General features: G+C 35.8%; 3 protein-coding genes across 6 annotated transcripts; 2 read left to right on the plus strand and 1 right to left on the minus strand.

Annotated features, from left to right (window-relative positions):
* The first annotated feature begins 1850 nt into the window (after positions 1-1850).
* Positions 1851-5639, plus strand: LOC115975151 (protein DMR6-LIKE OXYGENASE 2-like). Its single transcript, XM_031095835.1, has 4 exons — positions 1851-2181; positions 2265-2512; positions 4683-5004; positions 5270-5639. The coding sequence occupies exons 1-4, from the start codon at positions 1942-1944 to the stop codon at positions 5519-5521; spliced, it is 1062 nt and encodes a 353-aa protein (XP_030951695.1). The 5' UTR covers positions 1851-1941; the 3' UTR covers positions 5522-5639.
* Positions 5640-6215: 576 nt separating this feature from the next.
* LOC115975154 (caffeic acid 3-O-methyltransferase 1-like) lies at positions 6216-9517 on the plus strand. The gene is made up of 4 exons (XM_031095840.1): positions 6216-7061; positions 7883-8193; positions 8649-8713; positions 8906-9517. The coding sequence occupies exons 1-4, from the start codon at positions 6634-6636 to the stop codon at positions 9206-9208; spliced, it is 1107 nt and encodes a 368-aa protein (XP_030951700.1). The 5' UTR covers positions 6216-6633; the 3' UTR covers positions 9209-9517.
* Positions 9518-9796: 279 nt separating this feature from the next.
* On the minus strand, positions 9797-13085 carry LOC115975152 (metal tolerance protein 1-like). 4 transcript variants are annotated; one of them, XM_031095837.1, is made up of 2 exons: positions 12857-13085; positions 9797-11354 (listed from the first exon to the last, which is right to left on the minus strand). In XM_031095837.1, exon 2 carries the CDS (start codon positions 11352-11354, stop codon positions 10050-10052), a length of 1305 nt encoding a protein of 434 aa, XP_030951697.1. In that variant the 5' UTR covers positions 12857-13085; the 3' UTR covers positions 9797-10049. The 4 variants fall into 4 exon arrangements, with proteins under 4 accessions (XP_030951697.1, XP_030951696.1, XP_030951698.1 ...); XM_031095836.1 differs by having other exon boundaries at positions 12850-13085; XM_031095838.1 differs by lacking the exon at positions 12857-13085 and adding an exon at positions 12446-12705.
* Between the last annotated feature and the right edge of the window lie 12180 nt (positions 13086-25265).

The raw sequence follows: 25265 nt of genomic DNA on the forward strand, positions 1-25265 counted from the left end.
AATCAAAGTAAAACAACACGTGTTTACCAAATAAAAATGCCATAATAATTTTTTTTTTTTTAAAAGAAGGTTCCTTACCTCTATAGTCAATGACCTAAATCATCAAATCTCTTTTGAGGGGAAGGGGATTTAAGGAAACCTCTTATTTTCGAGAACCCAAAATTTTAATGGATAAATTTGTAACAAATTTTGAGGCAACGCCCATAATTGCTTGCAAGAAAGAAATCAAGAATAATAAAATATGAAAATTGTTAATTTATTTCCCATACTTATTGTTACTTAAACAACGTTCCCTTGTGTGTTGATCAATCGTACCTCCATTAGTGTGATGGATGATTAAGCTAATTTAAAGAGTTGAAATAAGGTTGGTTTGGGTTAATTAAGTCTAAGGTTGGTTTGGATTTTTTTTTTTTCTAAAAAAAATTAAGATATTTATTTGTTTAAAATTTTTTATAGTTTATTTTTAATACAATTATACTTTTTGTTAGTAATATTCTACCCAAGTACAACTTGCTACCAATTCATCTAATTAAGTCCAAGTAGTTAATTAGTTGGATTCATTAATACCGATAAACAATGAATAAGCATAATAAGAACAACCACACAAACACACAAAGAAAAAAGAAAAAGAAGAGGAATTGTTCATGAAGTGAAAATCAAACCCCAAAAAATAAACACTGTGACCTAGCCCAATCTCGTCAAATCTACTATGAATAGATTGTGATACAATTGAGACTTACATGACCTCCAATACATATAACCTGACTTGTATATAAGCTCCCAGCTTCTTATTGCAACCGCTTCCTCATACTTTGTCTTCATAGTGATTTGTCATCTTAAGTTAAGATGTTGACCATTAAATCAAGCTCTCAGTTACTTTAAGGGCACTTGAAGATTTGTGGTAGTCTTTATGATTTCAATGTCTCGCTCCAACAACACAAACAATGATCTTTGTGTTTTGAGTGATTTGATTATTATCTCAATGGTTTTATCGATTTAGTGAGGGTTGGAAGACACACTAGGGTTAAACGGTGTTTTCATTCGATTCTAGATGCCATCTTCCTTCTCTAGAGATTATAATTAAGGTATGGTTTTAATACAAATAGGGTTTGAGCTAAAGATTTGCACAAATCTTACTTTGGAAGCAAAGCAGGGAAATTCCCATAATTAGATTTTGTTCAACTGGGTGTCTAACAAATATCTCAGTCGCGAGAGTTTTTGCTAGACTTTTACTTGATCAAAAATTGACTTATTCCATTGAATTTTGATTTTGCTCGACCCAAATTTCGATTTCCCTCAATCATATAGCTTGATTAGCGCTCTTTTTCCAGTTCCAATTGTCACATTTATTACCCAAAACTTGGTACATGTAAAACCCCAAAATACATAAAAATTTACCAACACTAAATAAATATCCTAATAGTTTTTACATCCCAAAAAGTTACCAACACGAACTAATAAATATCTCTTGTGATCTTTCGGTGCGAGCATGTGCAACGACCAGTAAGATCTAGAATTGAACAATCAGTACAAACAAATTAAATACGAACTTTTCGTATCAACGTGGCATCACTATGAACAGAGAGCAGAATCTATCTCAGAAAAAAAAAGACAGCAGAATCATCTATTTTCTTCAACCTTTCGATTTTCCCAAACATTATTAGTATTTTATAAATAAAACAAAAATAGAGATTCTCAAATTTACTGCAGAAGAACCAGAAAAATTAGAAAACTATAAATTCGTATAGTATGCCGTCACATGTTCTATGTCAGAATGTGATGTCATTGTTGATTGTGCGCGTTATATGTGTGTGTGACTGTGTATCAGTTAGTTTATATATAGGTTCACAATGTTCCCTTTCCAACTCACAAAATCAGCAAATTTGCATCATTATAGATAGCATTACCAATTGGCAATTGGCAATTAGCAATTAGCAAAACATGGCAGCCACCACCACCACCGCCACCGCCACCAAAGTACTTCTAACCGACCTTGCTTCAAGTGTGAACCATGTTCCCTCAAACTACATTCGACCCATTTCCGACCGACCAAACCTCTCTGATGTTCAATCCTCGGATGCCTCCATTCCTCTTATTGATCTCCAAGGCTTACAAGGCCCCAACCACTCCAACATTATCAAACAGATTGGCCAAGCTTGCCGACAAGAAGGTTTCTTTCAGGTACTTACTCTAATCCTTTGTTATTATTGTATTTGAACTTCGTTCTTACATTAATATATATATTCTGCTGAACTTTTTGTCAGATTAAAAACCATGGAATACCGGAGACACTGATTAGTACAATTATGAACATAGCAAGAGAATTTTTCCGATTGCCAGAGAGTGAGAGGATGAAGAGTTACTCGGATGACCCAACAAAAACCACCAGGCTTTCTACTAGTTTCAATGTAAAGACTGAGAAGGTATCAAACTGGAGGGATTTTTTAAGACTCCATTGTTACCCTCTTGAGGACTACGTGAACGAATGGCCTTCTAATCCTTCTTCCTTTAGGTATGGTGGCCGGCTCACTCGGACTCATATGCGTCCTCGCGTTAATTATGTGTGCCTCTTTCCATTACTTTACTGTCAGTTTATTAATCAATTTAAAACTTGGTTAAAACTTAAAAATATGATTTTGATCCTTCCCCACATGTGAAGCCACAGGTTTCGGACTAGCTTATGTCTGAGCATCCCTAGATGATTGAGTCATTTTATCTCCTTTTCTGTTATTTTCTTATTAAAAAAGAAAAAAAAAACTTTTAATTTCGTACCTAAAGTATATATTATATTAATTTAGTGAGGCTTTGGGATTGGGACTGGTTGAATTTTTTTTTTTTTTTGGTGACATTATTTTATTTTTTCAAATAATTTAGGGACAGTTTGATTGAAAAGTTTGAGAAATATTGAAATATATGTGGATAAAAAAGTGTGTGAAAATGTATGTAAATTATTTAAAAATTGAAAATATGTTGTTTAACTACTCTATCAAACGGGGCCTTATATTTTAACTTTTTAAACACATTTTTAGAACACATTTAATATAAAAGTTACAAAAAAAATTAAATTTTTAATAAATACCATACAAATAAATGAGTGAAAACAAATAATTCCTAACATGCATTTTGTTACTGCTTTTCACTTTTTGCTTTTTGCTTCTTTTTTTTTTTTTTTTCCAATAATTTAAATTTTTTTTTTTTTGGTGTGAGAATAAGCTAGATTTTTTTTTTTTTTCCTTTTTGTTATACTTTAACATAAAACCTACTAAAAACTAGGATTGTAAAAAAAAATATGTTCATACCTGATTGACCGACTGGAACAGTTTTCTGAGGTATCCAGTTTGGTTCTCCATTTAAAAAAAAAAAAATATGGGTTTTAATTTGGTATCAGATTTACAAAAATAGTCCAAACCAAGCAAACCAATTCTATATACATTTTTTTTTTCATATTATATTATATATAAATATATATATTTTTAAAAAACCCAAATAATCTAACTCTCTCATTCTATTTTAATAAAATTGAACATATATTTGGGTCTTTAAAAATCAATTAGCTTCTTCTCAAAAAAAAAAAAAAAAAAATTCAATTAGCTATTTTTTTATAAAAAAAAAAAAACCCAAAATTATTTGCAAAAACTCGAAAAATTGGAAACCCAACAATACAGGCCCAAGATCAAAATTCGAACCAAATTGATCAGGACCAATTAGCCTAGAACCACTAGAAACCGATCAATTGTCTGGTCATTTTTTTTTTTAAGCTTTTCATAGACTGAACAGACAAATTTGGTCGCAAAAAATGCAAAAAAATTAGACTAGACCATTCCATTTTCACCCTTACCAAAAACTATATCTTTTAACAAATACAATGCAAATAAGCTTATTAAAACAAGCAAAAACTAAATGTAGTTGTGATGAATATTTTGAAAACTTTTCAATGTCGCCCTATAGTCCTTACCATACGATATCCCTTTATTTCCTATTGGTCCTTGTATTGTGAAAATGACACTATTTTTATTTTTTCTTTTTTATTAATAATCCAACGAGACACATTTTTTTTAGTAGAAGAACAAGACACGTTAAGTCACATAAATCCCCCAAAATTTTAAAACAGATAGCACTACCTACGCTACGTTACGCACACGCATGTAGCACCACATGCGTAATCGGTGACTTCAATTTCTCTAATTTTGTCAAAAATACTATGGCCACTGGCCAACACGGTACATCAACAATACTAGGTCGGTGAAAAAATACCCGTCACATCAAAAATGGTCCTTTGCACAGTAAAATTAATAGAAACATTTTTCAAATGGCCACAAGGATTATACAAGGCTAAAGAAGTTAGTGTACTGCCATGGTGCACCTTTTTTCGTTTATTAGAAGGAAAAGTTTATAATTGTAAAATTTTTCACAACTTTTTATCAAAACTGGAATGTGATAAAGTGTGATTGGCGGAAAAGAAATGGTGAATTCATATGAAAGTGATGGTTAACCATTCATAATCTGTCATATCAAAGTTGTGGCACAAAAATTGTGAAATAATTTGTAATTTTAGAATTACTCTTATTATGACGACTATACTTTAATTGAAAGTTCTAAAGAATATTCCAGTGTGAAAAAAAAACCATTATATTTTTAGATTTTGATTACAACTGATTATGTTGTTTTTTAATTTTATATAGGGAGGATGTGGCTGAGTATTGCACCAGTGTTAGAGGATTAGTGCTAAGGTTGCTAGAGGCCATATCAGAGAGCTTGGGCCTAGAAAGAGATTGCATTGAAAAGGCTTCAGGCAAGCAGGGTCAACATATGGCATTGAATTATTATCCACCTTGTCCACAGCCAGAGCTTACTTATGGGTTGCCTGGTCATACTGATCCTAACTTAATCACAATTCTTCTTCAAGATGATGTGCCTGGATTGCAGGTCTTAAGAAATGGCAAATGGATTGCTGTCAATCCTATTCCCAATACCTTCATTGTCAACATTGGTGACCAAATGCAGGTACAATTACACCCTTAGCTACTTTCTTAGCTACTTTCTGAGACCGTTGTCATTATTTTATTACATGTTTAATTGAACTTATTTTCATCTCGAAAATGAATATATACTTTTTTTTTAAGTATCAATTTTTTCGAGGGGTATTTTTATACAATAAACAAGATAAACTAATATGCGTCATACCCTAAAAGGATTAAATTAATCGAGTTATAATTGAGGTTTCTCATAGTTACTTAAATAATAAACAAGAAACTTTTCATTGCATCAGGTACTTAGCAATGATCAATACAAAAGTGTGCTTCATCGAGCTGTTGTGAACTGCAACAAAGAGCGAATATCAATCCCAACATTCTACTGTCCATCAAATGATGCTCTAATAGGACCTGCTAAGGATCTTATCGACAATGATCATCCTGCAATCTATAGAAATTTTACATATGCAGAATACTATGAGAAATTCTGGAACAGAGGACTTGCAACTGAATGTTGTTTAGACATGTTCAAAACATCTAGTGCTTGACTTATAATGTACAATTCCTAGAACATGCTTGTCCTTGTTAGAATGTTGATTTAATTACTTAAATTTATCATTTCTTATTAGTTTCAAAATTTTAAAATATGTGGTATTTATCGTGTCATTGGTCTGATCTTTGATTATTAAATAAAGTTGTAATCACTCTCAAAAATGAAAAAATTCCTTCTATCTTTCGTCTATTTGTTTGTTCAGTTTTAAAAGGTTGATCTTAAGTTCAGTTTTTAAACAATTTATATTTCTGGTGCAAATCTACTAAGTTGTACTTATGATGCATCTGAGTTATTAGTTCACCAAAGTTAAAATATCTGAGTCATTGACTAAAAGCTGAACTAATAACCAATATATCATGAGTTATTGCTTAAACCCAACATTTTTTCTCACCTTACTAAGATAGCAAGTTGTGATTGGAGCAAGATTAGTCTAATATCTATTTCTCATATGGTTATCAATGACATCATTTTTATTATGCACTAAGGGTCTGTTTGGATTGAACTTATTGTTGCTGAAACTAAAAACTGAAAACTGAAAATACTGTAACAAAATAATTTTTAAATGTATAAATAGTACCGTGGGACTCATTTTTAATATTTTTTATGAATAAAGTGACTGTGGGTCCCATGAACAGTATATAAACAGTACTGCTATAGTGTTAATTGTCCCTGCCTTTCTGCAGAACGCGTGAAATGAAAAAAAAAAAAAAAAAAAAAAAGCTGAAACGTGGACGCAGATGCAACATTCATCCGAATCCAAACGGCACCTAACAAGTCAAATTAACCTAACTGTGAAAAACTTTGTATCCATGGACTTCTTGATATGTTATTCAATTGATTGTGATTTTCATCTTCGATTTGCCATCCAACAAGCCTTGTCACCACATATTTTAATTAATTTTGAAGATTTAAAAATAACCTGGTGCAAGTCAAGCCGCCCAAAGACAGCGGAAGGGGTCAGAGCTGTGATTTTTTGAACACAAAGTTCTGATTTCATGGTAATCAATTAACAAAGTTACAGTGGTCTGGTTTTATCAAACAAGATCCTGCAGCTACCTAGCATACTCAACCTGGTTCAAAAGTTCTGTTTGACACCAAAACCACATCATGAGCTCCAAGGAAAGCCAGATTGGTGCATCCACCAATGAAGAGGACAGTCTTTCCCAGTATGCAATGCAACTAGCAACTGCATCAGTGTTGCCCATGGTATTGAAAGCAGCAGTAGAGCTTGGTGTGCTTGAGATTTTGGATAGAGCTGGTCCTGGAGCACTTCTTTCTAGTTCCCAAATAGCATCCCAGCTCCCCACTCACAGCAATCAAGACAAGTCTTTGCTTCTTGATTGTATGCTCAAGCTTCTTGCTAGCCACTCTGTACTCGCTTGCTCTATTGCCACCCATCAGCATGATGGCCAGGTTTCAAGGCTCTATGGTTTGGCACCTGTTTCCAAATACTTCATCAAAAACCAGGATGGAATTGGAGGATCACTTGCACCCTTGTTAGATTTGTTCCAGGACAAGGTCGAGATGAATACCTGGTATTACTATCTAAAGCTAACAATAGGCTAAAACTTTCCTTTAGTTTGTCATCAGTACCATCTTCTATTTAGTTCGTTGACTTATACTTCAATAATCAAATTAGTCTTTAAATTTTAATTATTGTCAACTCAGTCCAACGTTTTATCAAAATAAATTAATCTAGTCATTTTTGTCCAAATATGCTAGTAAATGGAAGTGTTTAAATATTATTATTATTATTATTATTTTAAATAATATTCATCAAACAACAAGACCTATTACATGGAGCATCTCATAAATGTTGTCATTTAAAAATTAATAAAAAAAATGTTTAAACAGCATTGCTTGTTAACAAATTTGTGGGGAAGGGTCAAATTGATTTATTTTCACAAAGTGGAAGACTAAATTGATAAAAATTAAACATTATGAACTAATTTGACAATTGAAATAGAAGTCAAGGGACTAAATTGAATTTTTGCAAAATTTTAATGTTAGGTATCACTTTAAAAATGTGTTTGGATACCACTTATTTGCTGAAAACTGAAAACTTATTACTGAAAATACTGTAACAAAATAAATTTTAAAAGTATGAATAGTGCCGTGAGATCCAAGAATGCATTGGTACGCACATTTTTATATTTTTGGTTGGGTCGTGAATAGTGTCGTGGGACCCAGCCAAAAACGCAAACGCTGGATTGCACATTGGAAACGTGCAATCCAAACGCACACTAAGTGTTTAACAAAAGGCTAAAACTTTCTTTATTATCATTATCATTTACCATCTTTTATTTTTCTTTTTTTCATTTTATAAAAATTGTCATGTTAAGTACCATCACAACAGGTACCATTTGAAAGATGCAGTTCTGGAAGGAGGACTTCCATTTTACAGGGCTTATGGAATGAATGCAGTTGAGTACATTGGGAAGGATGACAAATTCCGTGAAATTTTTAAGGGCTCAATGAAAGATTTTAACCCATTAGTTATGAAGAAGATTCTTGAGAAATACAAGGGTTTTGAAGGTCTGAAATTGCTGGTGGATGTAGGAGGTGGTGATGGCACCATCCTTAACATGATCATCTCCAAGTACCCTACCATTAAGGGTGTCAACTTTGACTTGGCCTCTGTTTTAGAAAAGTCACCCTCCTATCCTGGTATGAATTTCAATGTTTGGGTTTCATCAAATAACCATCTCCTTCTTTAATAGGAAAATGCTACTTCAGATCAAAATTTGATAGAAAATTGTGCATTTTTGTACTATAAGAGCTTGGGAACCTACTTGTGTCATGCTTTGATTTAAACCAAACCTAAAGTGGATTAATATGGAGTATGGAGTCTATGGACTTCATGGTGTACCAAAGCTATTCAGTGAGTGACCCGTAGATGTTCCTGCTTCATGGCAAGGCTAGCCCAAGACAAGACTTGTTCCATTTTAATACTAAGGGGTCATGTTAGGCTCTCAACCTTTAGTCAACATAAAAATAGAAAAATGGATTTGAAGTGTCAATTGAAACAATCAGGAGTCACTAGTATGGCATCTGCAATTTGCTCTTAAATTAATTCACTTCCATAATTTTCTCTGTTAATTCCTGGGAGGTTACTTTTGCAGGTATCAAGCACGTTGCAGGAGACATGTTTGTAAACATTCCAAAAGGAGATGCCATTTTCATGAAGGTAATCAAATCTAACAAATATTGTCTATATCCCTCTCAATGACACCGGTTTTTGAAGGTTTTATTCCCCCCCATAAGCACTAGTTAATGATGTATAAACTGAGTAGATTCTGGACAACAAACATAGATTACTAATTCTTTGGTTGTAGATTCTGGACAGTTTTCAACTGACATTGTGATTTGTATGAGACAGTGGATAGTTCATGGTTGGGATGGCAAATACTGCTTGAAGATACTAAAAAACTGCCATGAAGCACTACCAGACCAGGGGAAAGTGATACTAGTAGATATGGTGATTCCAGAAGCCCCTGCAACTACCGCTGCTGATAAAAGCTTGTTTCAGTTATATTTGTTCCTGATGAAGACAAACCCGGATGGTAAAGAAAGGACAGAAAGAGAATTCGAAAGTTTGGCAAAAGAAGCAGGATTTTCCAGCATTCAAGTGGCATGTTGTGCTTATAATTTTTCCGTTGTGGAGTTGTACAAAAATATGTAACATTTAGTCATCACATGTTCTGCAATTGCATCAGTAGACACATCAGTAAAATGTTCCCTAAAACAGGTCCAGTACAAGCAATAAAAATGCATAGAATATCTGCTGAGACTCTGTTACAAGCAAAAGTAGCAGGATTTTAGGGTATTCAAGTTGCATGTTGTGCTTATAATTTTCCAGTTGTGGAGTTCTACAATAATATGTAACATTTAGTCATGACATGTTCTGTTCTTGCACCAACAGAAGTCAGTAAAATGTTCCCTAGAGCATGTACCATATGAATGATAAAAATGCAGATAGAACCTCCCCTAAGACTCTTTGTCACTGGTGGATACTAGATAAGAATAAGATGATCATGCCACCGCATACTACAATACTAACCAGTATACAGGTATCTATTTAGTGATCCCCCGCTAAAGCCCCATTTCAGGGTTACAAACTTCAAATAAACAGCCTATTTTATTTATCCAAAAAAAATACAAAAAACATAAAACAAAAAACAAAAAACAAAGCAGCAGGCCCACAACTTATTAGTTCTACTTTTGAACAATTCAAACCATTCATTTCAATAGCTCTTATAATTTTGATGGCTGTAGAAGAATAAAAAAGATCTATTTCAGCAACTGATAATAAAGGCAAATGTAGAGAGATTGAAATTGTTGCACGAAGAGATATACTAAATAGCAATTCTCCTCTCTGCAATGTACAGATACTAAAAGAACCAGCCATATAGCAGACACAATCTTGAATATATAGAAGGAAAATTTTTTTTGAAACTTTCAAGACACGTCCAAACCCACCAACTGCAACATGCTACCTATATCATCAATAACTCTCTCAGCATCTACTGGCGTTCTATCTGAATAGTCACGTGACTGATCTTGTACTCTCTCCTGATATAGTCTATAACTTTGTCCAGTACCATATCAGCATCAGCATCGGGCTTAATTATAACATGGCAAGCCAATAAGACTTTCCCTACGGTTATGGCCCAAATGTGCAGCTCATGGATAGCAACTACCTCATCCATCTCACAGAGACCTTTCTCAAGCTTTGTGGCATCTATTTCTCTGGGTGTGCTCTCCATCAAAACCTCCAGAATGTTCCGCAGCATCCTGATTGTTGTGACCAACACAATTGCAGAGAATACAAGGGTACATATCAGATCAATAATCTTCCATTCAGGCTTATACCATATAATTGCCCCACCAATCATCACCCCAACACTCTGAATGGAATCCCCAAGTACATGAAGATAAGCCCCCTGTACGTTAATATTCCGTTGCTTCTTCTGTTTAGCTTCATCCTTTGGCTTCTTTTCACCTTCACAGCATTTCTTCAGTAGAGGCTCGGCGTGATCAGCTTTGTGATCATGATGGTGTTCATGGTCATTTATGGAGTGCCCCTCATCATGATGATCATGATGTTCAGAGTCCCCCTCATCATGATGATTGTGATGATGATGGTGATGATGGGTGGTAACAGTTAAACCATGGTTATGCAATTCATCATGACCACCATGGCTATGACCATGATCACCATGGCCATGAACATGTCCACCATGTCCATGATCATGTCCATGGCCATGACCATGACCATGATCGTGTCCCAACAAGAGAGCCATGGCAATATTAACCACCAAACCAAATGCAGAAACTACAAACATGAGAAAGCCCTGAACTTCACCAGTATCATTGATAATTCTAGCAATAGCTTCATAAACAAGGATCCCAGCAAGAAGCCATATCATCTGTATGGAAACAAGAGCACCCAATATTTCAATTCTGAAGAAACCGTATGACTGACGTGGTGTTGCCTCCCATCCTGATGCCCAAAGTGAGAATAAAGATATTGCAAATGCAGCCACATCGGACAATAGATGAGCTGCATCAGTCAAAATTGCAAGACTGTTGGCTTTAATACCTCCAACGACTTCCACACTCATAAAAATGATACACAGTACAACAGCAATCAAAAGTTTCCGCATAGATGCTGACCGTTCCTTGGCATCTTTGGAACTGGCTTTAGCATCTGAAAATCCACATGGTGCTTCCCCACAAATCTTACTCCCTGTGAAACTCATTGCTGCAGCTTGCACATCTCCACACACTTCAATTATATGACCATGTTCAGAATTTTGCACTTCCATCTGTAAATAAACGAAAAATGACAAACATGAATTCCTTTTCGGATTTAGTTAAAGCACATGCAAGCCTATCATTTTGCTATATACAAGATAAAACAACATCATAAATCTAATGCATCATTGGATTACTTATTAGAGACCGTGCAGAACACTGCAGCAGAAACAAGCTTATGCAGTATGATAGGAATCCATCAATGGAACCAATAATTCCTTTTCAACTTTACAGGTGAACTTCAGCAATGTAAGCCTTTGAATTGTCCCTTTATAGAAGCAACCAATAACGCCTAAGACAACATGTTTCTTCTGCTCATAGCTGGATGAAGGAATAGCTCTTGAATGGGTAGCATATTTACTTTTCTTTCTTTTTTTTCACCACATTTTACTCCTTTTCTTTACTTCATTTTATTGTAATCAATCACCATAATAATTGCATTTACTAATAATTTAGTCCTGGATAGGACCAACAAATAAGCAAGTACAAACAGACATCCCTACAATATATTCAGAGCCCTACAACGCTATTGTATTGAGAGCAAACAACAGTTTCACTTATTTTTCATGTTGATTGAAAGGTGTTTTATGCAGCTCAAACATATCCATCATCCTATGATGAATCTGCTACAATCAGTGACCCAGCATTATAATCCATTCCTAAAACTAAGGTTAGAAAACTAATCAGCACAAGTTAAATCTTGAGCAAAACAAACTCTCAGAACAGTAAAATCAAAACTGACAGTGATTGCATATTACTAAACGAAACACAATACAACCTATTACTTAATTAATTTGTTCAAAATTCTCAAAAGGAGATTGGGGATCACATATTTTGCACTCTAAATTTTCACGCAGAACTCAATGATTTAAAACAAACAAAAACACCCATTATACTATATCAACAGGTATGAAAGATGCATAGAATAAATATTAATATGGGTCCATCCGCACTGTGTTATCAACTGATTGCATGTTTATCAAAAATAAATAAATAAATAAACAACAGAAACAAAAATTAACCAATCACGGAAAGCTATTCTCAGCCAACAAGATCAATCCCACAAACAAATCAAGCATTGAACACACACATATATACATACCTCAACTATTCGAAGACCTCCAATTACAGTCAATTAATAAGACAAAACACAAAACCAGCCAAAACCCACTAATCCATAAACGAACTAATTCCAAATCTCCCCCACAAGAATCCAAAAATCACGAAACTCATAACGCATATAAAAACTTCATATCACGTTAATTATCAAACAGCCCAAAAAGGCAAAGCAACATGCTTTTTCCTATCAATGCATTAAAGGCACAATTTTTTCTTCTAGAAAAGGATTTCAAAGGGTTTTATATTATATTATATTAAAAAAAAAAAACATACAGCCTCATGAATCATTATCTTGAAAACCCAAAAGGCATTGGATTCCAATGGATACACTGAAATAAAACAAAAAACTTAACAGAGAGAAAAAAAGAAAAGAAAAGAGAGAGATACCCTGAACCTTCAGTCTGCAAAAGCAAAAGATTGAAACAACACAAAGCAGCTTTTGGGTATCGATTGGATGTGGTTGGTGGTGGTGGTGGTCCTCAGATTCTCAGAGTATTGGAATGAAAAGAAAGCAAAGCTACTCCTAAACTACACTAAGTTATTTGTGTATTTAAAAGACAAAGATAAAGACTAGTACTCCAAGGCAAAACCTCAAGGGCTCAAGCAGATTCTAGATTTATGTTCTGAGAGGAGTTTGTTTGGTACCAAATCAATGTCAATTAAGGACTCTGCAATTTTACCTTTTCACCCTTTTCGGCTGCCGGCGCTACCTTTATTAGTCCTGAGCAATCATTAGAAGTGTCAATTTTAATACTAATAGAATAGTAAGTACCTTTTTTGTGTGATTAAATTACTACTAATAGAATATACTTTAACCACTTTTAAGTACAATTCGAGGTTATAATTTTATTTTTTATATAACATTATTATTTATTGTTGATTCTCAAAAATAAAATATTTATTTTTTATTAGGTCGGTGATTCTAGGAAGAACAAACCATATTAATCCCACGACTTGAAAATTAGAAATATTTTATTAGAAAAAGTAATTAATTTTTTTTACAGCTTTTTATATCTCCCATGAAAGTAGGGTTAAAATTTTCCTAATTTGGTTTGTTAACAATTACTCTAAGATTATTTGTTAATATGACCCTAAATATTTTACTTTATATGTTGTTTAAGGAAAAAATTGCTTAATGAAATATTGAAAATGTTAAAACTATAAACTATTTTATAAATTTTTTTGGTACTTGACACTAACAAATTAATACATACACCCCTCTGGTGCATGATGAGTATTTACTATATATTTAGCTAGCATTAAAAAAAAATAATAAAAGAAGAAGAAGAATAAGTAGTAAAAGCTTTAATAAGGAATTCTTATTTTTGAGCTTTGATTAGTTTACATCCAACAGTATTCATAGTTATATACTTATTTACATCATTTGTAAAATTTTGACATTCTTAAAAAGGTGAATACATAACTTAAAAAAATATAAACATCGTAAAACAATAATTTCTCATTTCTTTCTACTTGCACATACTACATGAGCATATTGGGAATTATCTCTTACTTTGAAGTGTTGCAATGCAATAGCCCTTCTAATTGTCAGTACAACTCACAATCCAAAAACATAAACTTGGCAATGTGACATTCCATATATGACTAAAATTACCCAATGTGCATCCACTATGCCAAACATAAATCATTCGCTTAAATTTAGAGAGAGACAAAAGATATGACGTGGTTTTATGCTTAAAGGTCCTAAAAAGTAATTCTCTTAGCATCACATAGTTTGCCACACACCTTGTCATAACCAGCATATGGACCATCATTGATACTTGGTGAAAAATAATCCAATCATCATTTGATATATGTGCAAATTACAATAAAGTGTGACAAAGTGTGTCCCTAGATTTTTTGATCATAAAAGCGTGTGACAAAGTGTTCTTGTCTGTTGTTTTTTTTCATAATAATTATAGGAAAAGTCTAGGACCATCAAATTTTTCATAACTTCTTGTCATAACTGTAACGTGACAGAGTGTGATTGGTGAAGAAAAAATAATAAGTCTATATGTAAATGATAGTTAATCACTCATGGTCTACTATATCAGAACTGTGGCAAAAAAAAATTTGAAATAATTTGTGGTCCTAAAGGTTAGAACTACTCATAATATACCTCACTAGATATAATAAATGAGAGTTTTTGCCTTGTTTGTGGTGTAATAACACTCAGATGAGTCAAGAGTATTGTGGCGTACGCCTTCTGAAGTTTCCGTCGGTTTAAATCTCCCCTCTTCCATTGAAATTATGGAAATAAAAATCAATTGAAGAGCTTAAACGACTCGGTGTAGAGAGGGTATTTTGGCCGAAAGTCTTGGCTGGTCTTTTATACCTACAAGGCTACAATGGGTCAGAATCCTAAGGAATATGAAGACAATTGAAAATTTGTCAAGGAATTAGAAAATTTTACGGCGAGAATGATGAAAAAACAAACAAATAAGCAGGATATTCCAGGAGCAACTCAAGAATCTTGTTACTTGGATGTGGTTCAAACTTTACCGGATATATTCAGAAAAATAATTTTAATATTTGACCAGAGAACTGTCCATGTTAACATTTCATTGTACAAAACGATTTTACTTCATAAATAAAATAACTATCGCTTTTATCAAACAATATATATATATATATATATATATATATACACACACCAAGCTAAGTGTGTCCAGCCTTAATAATCTATATATATATATATATATATATATAAAACCGAAACCTTTGAAACTCCCACGATTTTCCACGTCAGCACAATATTTAAATAAAATTATCATTTTATTTAAATAAAATTATTTTTGTTTAATCCAAATTTAACAAAGAGTAAAATTTTATCTTTCTAATAAGTCCAGCTTAAACTCAAACTCATCATTATCTCCCCTCCTAAAAAGAGATTGTCTATCATTCAAATTTTAATACATCCAAGAAAGATAAATATTGAAATATATATAAAACCGAAGTCTTTGAAACTCCTACAATTTTCCACGTCAGTACAATATTTAAATAAAATTATCATTTTATTTAAATAAAATTATTTTTGTTTAATCCAAATTTAACAAAGAGTAAAATTTTATCTTTCTAATAAGTCTAGCTTAAACTCAAACTCATCATTATCTCCCCTCCTAAAAAGAGATTGTCTATCATTCAAATTTTAATACATCCAAGAAAGATAAATATTGAAAAAAATAAAAAGAGGTTGTTTATCATTCAAAGTCTAATACATGCAAGAGATAACATATAAATACTACTAATTTTCGGCTCAAGAAGAGCACAGCACATCCCACATCCACAAACACAATAGTTTTATGATTTATCTCCCAATCTCCTTTCATTCTCTCACTCTCACGCTTTTGCACAAACAGAAACAAACCCAGAAACTGATCTCCAATTCAGCCTAGACTACGATTGCATGAATGGGCAGTAAGTTTGAAAAAAGGGTCATAATTGATGGCCAAGTATATGAATATATAGCAAAGCGTGAAATGACCGATGAAGAAATCAAGCGCTATTATGATCAGTTTAATAAGAGTGGGGTAAGTCTTTCTTTCTCAATTTCACTACAATTTTTCACATCAATATTATTTGAATAAATAAAACAAAAAATTCTGATAGGACTAAAAAAAAAAAAAAGGACTCACGTTGAAAATAGGACTCAAAAAACAATTACCACCTTTATATTATTATTAATAGAATTTCAATTCAACATATGTGGATATTTGTTTATATTGTTAGTAATGAATTTTATCTTTTATGTCAAATTTCTTATTTGCTTTCACATGTGCATGAACTTTTCTTTCTATCTTATTCTTTTATTATGCTTAGAATTGATTTTCTTTTGAGCATTTGGGTTAATCTCCACATTTATATTTACATTGTTTTTGTGGGTTTGGTTTTTGGGTTGGAATTTCTATTAATTATTTTATATTGTATATGGCAAATAAAGCATCTCTAATTTTTTGGAGAAAAATCAAAGCTGCAACCTATGTCTTTTGATAAATTTTTATTTGGTATATTATATATAAATTTGTTGAACTTGGTTGGTTTTGAAGTAGAATTTGGGGATTCTATAAATTTTGAAGTTTTAGGTTTGAAGTTTTTAGTATTTGCGTTTCAGTAGGTTGATCTTAATTCTTCACCTTAAATGTTTTTTATTTAGGTTCATGTGATTTTTGGTTGATTAATTATTTGTTTGGATTAATTTCAATTAATTATTCCTCAAAACATGGTCTTTGTTTATATCTTTGCAGTTTATATTAGTTTTGAGTGTGTCTATATATATATACATAACTATTGGGAGTTTTGCAAAAGTATAGAAGTTAAATATTTCTTCATTTAAAAAAAAAAATACTAATTAGCAAAATGTCTAATTATTCATTGTTGAATTTTTTTTTCATAGTTAATAACTTTTCCGTACATCGCACGGGTTAGCGACTAGTTAAATACTAATATAGTGCTAAACTTGAAAAGTATTTATATTTACGTGTATTTATTGACAAAAATAGTACAGTGAAGTGGGTTACAACTTAAAAGTATGATTTCCATTAAGAAAAGGCTATCATTGTCATTCAAAATGATGTTCCTAGTTGTGTCACATTTTCCATGTTTTCGCTGCCGTCCACTAAACTCCAAACCTCATAATTGGTATTGGTATTTGGTAGTAAAAATTAGTCAAGGTCTGCATTGACGCCCTGAAGATATTTTCTACGGATAATAATAATTTAGAACCCGACCATGGTTCCTTCGTCAGACCAAAAACGACTTGTCTTTTTTTAGCAGAATTGACCAAAACCTACTAGCACGCTCGGCCTTTTCCATGTTATGCGTAATCCATAGAAGGATGCATGTGTCATGTCTACATCAGCATCAAGACTGGTGCCTTCTCTCTGTCTCTACTCTCTAGCATGGGAAGATGTCAACTTCAAAGCATAGCTGATTCTTTAGTCCTATGATTTCACTAAGCCCAAAATGGTAGAAACGTGTTCCATTTACATGAACCTGGTTGGGATTCATACAAGTGTTGACAAAGTTTAGTGTCAAAATGTATCAAATTTGGATTGCATCAATAGAATTAAATTAGGATTTAATTTGGTGCAAAAATCAAAAGTCGTTCAAAGACAAAAAGGTTATGATTTATGATGAATTGCAAATCATCAGTTTTTGTAAGTGCGTCCAGATGAAGCTGAGTCCTTATCCGTGTCTCTACAAATATAGTGAGATAGCTCCCTCGAGATGGTCACCAGTGTGGTGCCTACCACAATGCCTCTGATACCAAAATTAGTATAAGAAAGCCTTTAAAGAATAACACAGAATATCAGAGTAACTATGAGTGTTTTTTAGGTGTGTCTATGTACCTGGTTTGTCTCTGATCAAAGTATATATATATAGTTTCATGGTTCCTAGTTGTTGGAGGCCTTAATTGTGGCTTTAGTGCCCTTTTTGTAACACCTCAGGATTCATGAATATGGGTTTTGATGAGGCCCCAACGGCCTGCCTACTATTTGATAACTAATCGAGGTATTAAATGCTCTAATTAATGGCTCTCCTGTGTTCGTTCATGTCGTGTCGAGGTGGACGAGTATATTTGGTGAGATCGTCCAAGGAAGTTGAACTCGTCAGTTCCATCAGCTGCCCCCCAGGTTTTGTGGTCGCCATGATGTGCTATGATGACCATCAAAAGGTGAAAGGTTTTCTGACCTGGACATGGCTTTTGGGATTTTGCTCCACATTTAATGCGTGGTGGTGGCGCCACACCCATCGTGGCCACGTGGCGTATTCTGATTAGTGGAGTTAATGCTCCAATTGTGTAACTCTTGAATTTCCCATTGGATTTCAGTTTTTGTGCCTTGGTTTTAAAACTTCTCTTCTTTTCACTTTCCCTTTCACTTTCTCCAACTCTCAATCATTGCTCTAAGCCTTTTCTTCTCCAACCTTTCTCTGCAATTCTTCTCAGAGCTGGTGTGTGGCCGAGCTTTCTACATTTTTCTTTTGAGGTATGCTTTTCTTCCTTCTTTCTGCTTCTTTTTTCTTTTCGGCGTAGATATAAACTATGATAAATTTCTAATTTTCCCTCCTTTTTTGTGTTTGTTTTTGGTTTTCGAGGTTTTTAGTATTCATCTATTTCCCTCTGTTTTCTTTTTAGTTTTCATGGTCAATAGCTCTGAGGTTAGGGTAGTGATGGAGATCAAGCCACCGCTTCGAAGGATCTCGTTCAAGTACCAATTGGGTCGGTTACAAGAGCACGAGCAAAGAAGTTCAAGGATGTACTTAACGAACTCATCCAAGAGTTATGGGTTCAAGCAAACTCATGGAGGCCCATTGAGCATGATCCACGTGGGCAACAAAAAATCGTCATCTTGATTCAAGTTCTAGAAGGATCCGGTCAAGGCTAAGAGTTGGCATGAAATATTTTAGGTCTATGTAAAAAACGTTATTCTAGGTTTAGGTGATTTATTTCCTTGTTTTTAGGTGCATTTAATGGTTTTTAGGTGCATTTAATACTTTTTAGGTCAAACTTTATTCCTAATATAGTTAGGTATCAATTAGGAGTTATTTTAGAATAAATTTTCTTGTCTGTCAAGTTTTAAGAAGCCCTTAAATAGTCATCTAAGTCTGTAAACGCTTTTCATATATTTTTTGATAAAAACTTGTGAGGTTTATTCTCTTTGGTTCTTTGAAGAACTACTCGAACTTATTGGGTTCCCGTGGCGTTCATCTCGACTTATCAAACGGAGTTTCCACCACCATTTGTGGCATCTTTCTCATACCGAGGTTCTTGTTTGTCATAAACAATGGGTCGAGGTCTCCCATTTGAATCTGTTCATAGAACGATCTTGGGTTCCCTTTCGTTGTTGGGTCTCATTATTCTTGACGGGGTTCACATCAGGTAGTATGCCCCTCGATTTCCTTTTTGTTTGCTCGTTTGGGGGCTTCCTTAGATACTTTCGTGCTTTTCTCCTCTTGGTTGGGAATTTTGTTTTTAAGGGTAGTGGTTTAGGTATTGCATTGGGTGAGTTATTTCTTGTGCTTAGTCAATCAATCAATTGATTTAAAGGTTTGGTGGGTGAGAGGGAGAGAATGTCTGAGGTTAAATCTAGTGATCTCGAGACTGCGTTGTCTTCTAGCGACGACCCGGTGGAGGGGGATACCGCTGTCTCTACCCCTCGAGAGGTTAGGGCTTTTCATGCCATTGAAGAGGTGTGTGGTTTGGACGGAGATACACTTTCTAGGTTTAAGGATAGATTCCAGTTCCCCGATAGGGTTAGGGTTCGTCTACCCCGTGAGGAGGAATGAGCTTGCCACTTCTTCCCTGGGGAGGTATGCTTCTAGGCTGCCTTCATGTGTGGACTTAGGTTCCCCGTCCACTCATTTATTATAGAGCTTTCAGGCCGTTTTGGTATTGCATTCAAGCAACTTATGCCCAATTCTTAGAGGATAGTGGTCAGCTGTATACGGATATGGCTGGCTACTACGGATGGATACATGATTAAAGTGGACGAGCCAGTCTACTTGTACCATTTAAAGGAGTCTGAGGAGCACGGGTATTATGAGCTGGTGCCTTGGGAGAGGAGGACTAGGATTGTTCGGGACTTGCCTTCGTCCTTCAGATACTAGAAGTCCCGGTTCTTTTTTGTTTCCGAGGATGATTAGGAGACTCCCTCTAACGAGGTTTGGGGTGATCTCCCAAGGTTGCTCCGTCGGTAGAGAACCCCTCACTAACTCCTTTGTCCATTGTCTTATGTAGTTAAGAGACGACCCAAGCTTAAAAGCAGGTACAAGAAACGCGTTGAGAAGGCCATTGAGTACATGAGGATGATCGAGGATTTCGACAATTTAGTGGACCCGCGAACTCTTGCCTTTTATTGCCTTGGTCTAGAACCATCTGCCTTCGTCCTATGAAATATTGAGATTGAGGAAAAAAAGAGTAAGTGTTAGGCTTGTCCATGGTGATTCTTTTGCCTTTTTTTTTTTTTTACAAGTGTTTTCCTCTTGCAGGAATGGTGACTAAGTTTAATCAAGACATGTATGCGAAAATGAGATCGAAGAAGAACGAGCCACTGTCCAATCTCGGGAAGAGGACAGTGCGCATTACAGGGAAGGACCCCCCCGTTACTCCAGCTGCTCGCATTACTTTAGTTGTCCCCGGTACTAAGACAACGAGGACAGCCTCTCCGGCCACTTCGGTTAAGGAGATCACTACTCCTATCTCCAAGAGGCCACATTTGACAGACAAAGGGAAGGAGAATGCTAATTCCCATGCGTCTAGTATCTAGGATGATGCTGAACTTGCGGTGGAAAAGGCACATGAGGTCGTCACTACTGAGGACCTGAAGGTTTTCTCGGGTATGCCTTCCAACGAGGTGGTGGCTCGTCATGTACACAGACTCGTTCAGGTAATGTAATTGTGCAATTTTAGTCCTTTCTTTTTTTCTTTTTTTTTTTTTTTTTTTTTTTTTTTTTTTTTTTTTTGAAGGCTCCAATTTTCTTTTTAGGTGTTGGGGGAGAGTCTTCACATCACAACAGAGTACCTCACTCAAGAAGCCAAGGTCGCGTCTATGATGTCCAGGATGGAGGCTCTGGAGGCGGAGAACTCCAAGCTAAAGAAAGACCTACTTGTCGCCATGGATGAGGTCAATACCCTTAAGGAAAAAGCCAAGACCTTGAGTGACAACCTCAGAGCCGAGCAGCAACTAACTTTAGAAAAAGACGAACAACTTTTGGCTGCCAAGGAGAAACTCAAAAATATTGCTGCTAAAGCCGTTGAGGCCTTCCAACAAACTAGAGAGTACAACACAATGCTCTTCAGTTGGTATTTTAAAAGTTTTAAGTTCCTGAGAAGGTACTTTGTCAAGCACCCCACCAGAGTGGATCTGAAGAATTTGGATCTAGAAGAGGTGGATAAAGAGATGGCCACTGATGAAGCCTCCCAGTCCTCGGCTCCTGAGGGAGATGCTCCTGAGAGTGCTCCTACTGGTGGTGACGATGCCAACAATGCCTGAACCTGTCATTTTTCCTTTGTAATCTCTATCTTTTTTTCTTTTTAGGTGCCCAATGTGTTTTAGGCTCTTTAATTCTGTTTTGAGAACAATATTCTAATTTGAGAACAACTTTACCCAGTGTTTATGGGTTTATAATGATAACACAATGCTGGTTGCTCGTTGTCTTTGGGCCTTTACTTATGTTTGTAATTCTGCACTTACTTGTTTATATTCTTATCTCTGTCTACTTTGCTTCTTCTTCATCAGTAGCTTGCATTGTTGGTACTTGGTTAAAAATTTTGTTGAGACTTGCGCTCATTGAAGGAATATCGTCTCGTTGGTAACTTACATCCATCTAGGCGGAGTTTACTTAGCTAATTTTATGTTTGACTTACACCCACTTGTTATTTTTGACTTCATCAATAACATACATCCGTTTAGGCAGAATCTTATTACTTAGCCAATTTTATGTTTGACTTACACCCATTTAAGGGATCTCGTCATTTTTGGCTTTGTCAGTAACTTACATCCGTCTAGGCAGAATCTTGTTACTTAGCCAATTTTATGTTTGACTTACACCCATTTAAGGAATATTGTCATTTTTGGCTTCATCAATAACTTACATCGTCTAGGCGGAATCTTATTACTTAACCAATTTTATGTTTGACTTACACCTATTAAAAGATCTTGTCATTTTTGGCTTCGTCAGTAACTTACATTTGTCTAAGCGGAAACTTGTTACATAGCCAATTTTATGTTTGACTTTTAAGTTGCTAGGTTCGCTTGCATTAAGACATTGGCTGAAAAGTTCTTTTATTGCTTTCAAGAATGAATACAATCGTTTGTTACATCTATTGGTGGTACTTCTTCAAGTGCTCAATGTTCCATGGTTGTGGAAGCCTCTGTCCATCTAAGGTCTCCAGGTGGTAACTGCCTTGTTTAGAGTAATGGACGACCCAGTAGGGTTCTTCCCAAGTTGGGCTGAGTTTCCCTTGGGCAGGGTTCTTGGTTGTCGGGGTGACTTTACGTAGGACAAGGTCTCCTATGTCAAGTCATCTAAGCTTCACTCTCTTGTTGTAATAATCAGTCATCTTTTGCTGGTACTTCGTCATCTTGTTAAAGGCTCCGTCTTTGACTTCGTCCAGACAGTTCAGGTTGACTCTTAATTGGTCGTCATTGCTGTCCTCGTGGAACATCTCTCGTTTGATACTACTCATTCCCACTTTGACCGGGATTACTGCTTCAGTACTGTAAGTGAGTCTGAAGGGGGTTTCTCCTGTTAGGGTTCTTACTGTGGTCTTGTAAGCCCACAAGGCATTGGGCAATCCTTCTGGCCAGGCCTCCTTAGCGTCATCCAGCCTGGCTTTGATAATCTTGAGTAGTGTTCGATTAGTTACCTCCGTCTGTCCATTTGCCTATAGATTTCCCGCGGATGAGAACTGGTTCTTGATCCCCAGACTTGAACAAAAATCCCTAAAGCCCTGACTGTCGAATTGCTATCCATTATCTGATATGATCATCTGTGGAATTTCGAACTTGCAAATTATGTTCTTCCATATGAAACTCTGGATTCTTGCTTCAGTGATAGTTACTAATGCCTTCACTTCAACCCATTTTGTGAAGTAATCAATATTGACTAGTAGGAACTTTACCTGTCATTTACCTTAGGGCAACGAATCGACGACGTCGATTCCCCATTGTGCAAATGGCCAAGGGGAGGCTATCGTCGTCAGTCTCTCGGCTGGAAGGCGTTGGACATTCCCAAACCTCTGGCACTTATTGCACTTCTTGACGAGCTCCCTTGTGTCTACTTGCATAGTAGGTCAGAAGTAACCTGTTCTGAAAACTTTACTTACCAAGGATCTGGGGCCTGCATGGTCTCTGCAAACCTCTTCATGAATCTCTTCTAGAATATACTTGGCTTCCTCTTCATCTACGCACTTCAGGTAGGGCATGGAAAAACCTCTCTTTTACAGGGTGTCATTCAAGATCGTGAATTTGGCTGCTCTCTTCCTGACCTTTTTGGCCTCCTTGACGTCTTGTGGGAGGTGTCCGTCTTGGAGGAATGATATGATCGGGGTCATCCAGCTACCTATGCTCTGGATTGCAAATGTAGAGAATTCTTCAATGCTAGGGCGCTTCTGAACTTCCATCTCCGAGCCCATGCTCGTTGATCCTTCTTCTGACGATGCTAACTTCGCAATTTCGTCTGCTATCATGTTTTGGCTCCTGGGAATCTGCACGAATTCCACCCTATCAAACTCCTATGTCAAATGCTTCGTCAGCCTGTGGTATTTTTGCATTCTTTCGACCTTTGCTTCATACTCCTTCTTTATTTGCTCTATTACCAGCTTAGAATCGCTCTAAAGGAGCAAGTTTTTAGCTCCCAGAGCTTTTCCGACCCTTGGCCCCATCAATATTCCTTCGTACTCGGCTTCATTATTGGTGACCAAGAATTTTAGTTGAACTCCATATTTAAGCATTTCTCTGTCTTGGGTGGTGATGACGACCCTTACTCCTCCCTTTTTTTGGGCTAACAAACCATCGGTTTGTATCGTCCACTGCTCTGTCTCATCGGTAGGGCTATCCTCGTCTAGAAGAGTGAACTCGGCGATGAAGTCTGCCAAAGCCTACGCCTTAATGGTTGTCCTAGGGTGGTACTCGATGTCGAACTGGCTAAGCTCAATCGCCCATTGGACCATTCTCCCTGTTGCCTCGAGCTTGTTCATAGACTTCTTGATGGGTTGGTCTGTCATTACTAAGATAAGGTTCACCTGAAAATAAGGTCACAGCTTGCGCGAAGCTACTATCAGCACAAACGTAATCTTCTCAATCCTTGGGTACTTGGCTTTTGCCCCTTGGAAAGCTTGGCTGACATAGTAAACTGTAAGATGTTTTTTGTCCTCTTCTCGAACCAAGGTTGCACTCACAGCAATAGCTGAGACTGCCAGATACAAATATAAGTTTTCCCCCTCCATGGATGGACTTAGAAGGGGTGGATTGCTTAGGTAGTGCTTGAGCTCTTGAAAAGCTATCTCACATTCGTCAATCCAAGTAAAAGCTTGCTTCAACGTCTTAAAGAAGGGTAAGCATTTATCCGTCGCTCTAGAGACAAACCTGTTAAGTGCTGCTATCCTTTCTGTGAGCTTCTGAACTTCCTTGACGGTATTTGGTGACATCATATCGAGTATGGCTCGCACATTTTCTGGGTTTGCCACTATCCCCCTTTGGGACACCATGAACCCCAAGAACTTTCCCGAGGCTACTCCATATGCACACTTACTGGGATTCAACTTCATTTGGCATTGCTTGAGTGTCACGAACATTTATCTGAGGTCATCCAAGTGAGCAAGCTCTTCTTTACTCTTGACGAGCATGTCATCCACATATACCTCCATATTTCTCCCGATCTGCTTGCTGAACATTTCACTAACCTCTAGTAGGTTACTCCTGCATTTTTCAATCTGAAGGGCATTACCTTATAGCAATAGAGCCCTTGGCTTATGATGAAAGTGATTTTCTCCTGGTCTTCTTCAGCCATCTTTATCTGATTGTATCTTGAGAATGCATCCATGAATGTCAGTAATTTATGCCCTGTTGTGGAATCTACTAACTGATCTATCCTTGGTAGAGGGAAACTGTCTTTTGGGTAGGCTTTGTTCAGGTCTGTGAAATCTATACACATCCTCCATTTTCCATTTGCTTTCTTCACTAGGACGACATTGGCAAGCCAATCTAGGTAGTAGACTTCTCAAATAAAACCTGCTGTCAACAGCCTGTTAACCTCGTCTGTAATTGCTTGATTCTGTTTTGGAGCGAAGACCCGTCGTC

The sequence above is a fragment of the Quercus lobata genome, chromosome 2 (assembly GCF_001633185.2).
Source record: "Quercus lobata isolate SW786 chromosome 2, ValleyOak3.0 Primary Assembly, whole genome shotgun sequence".
NCBI lineage: Eukaryota > Viridiplantae > Streptophyta > Magnoliopsida > Fagales > Fagaceae > Quercus > Quercus lobata.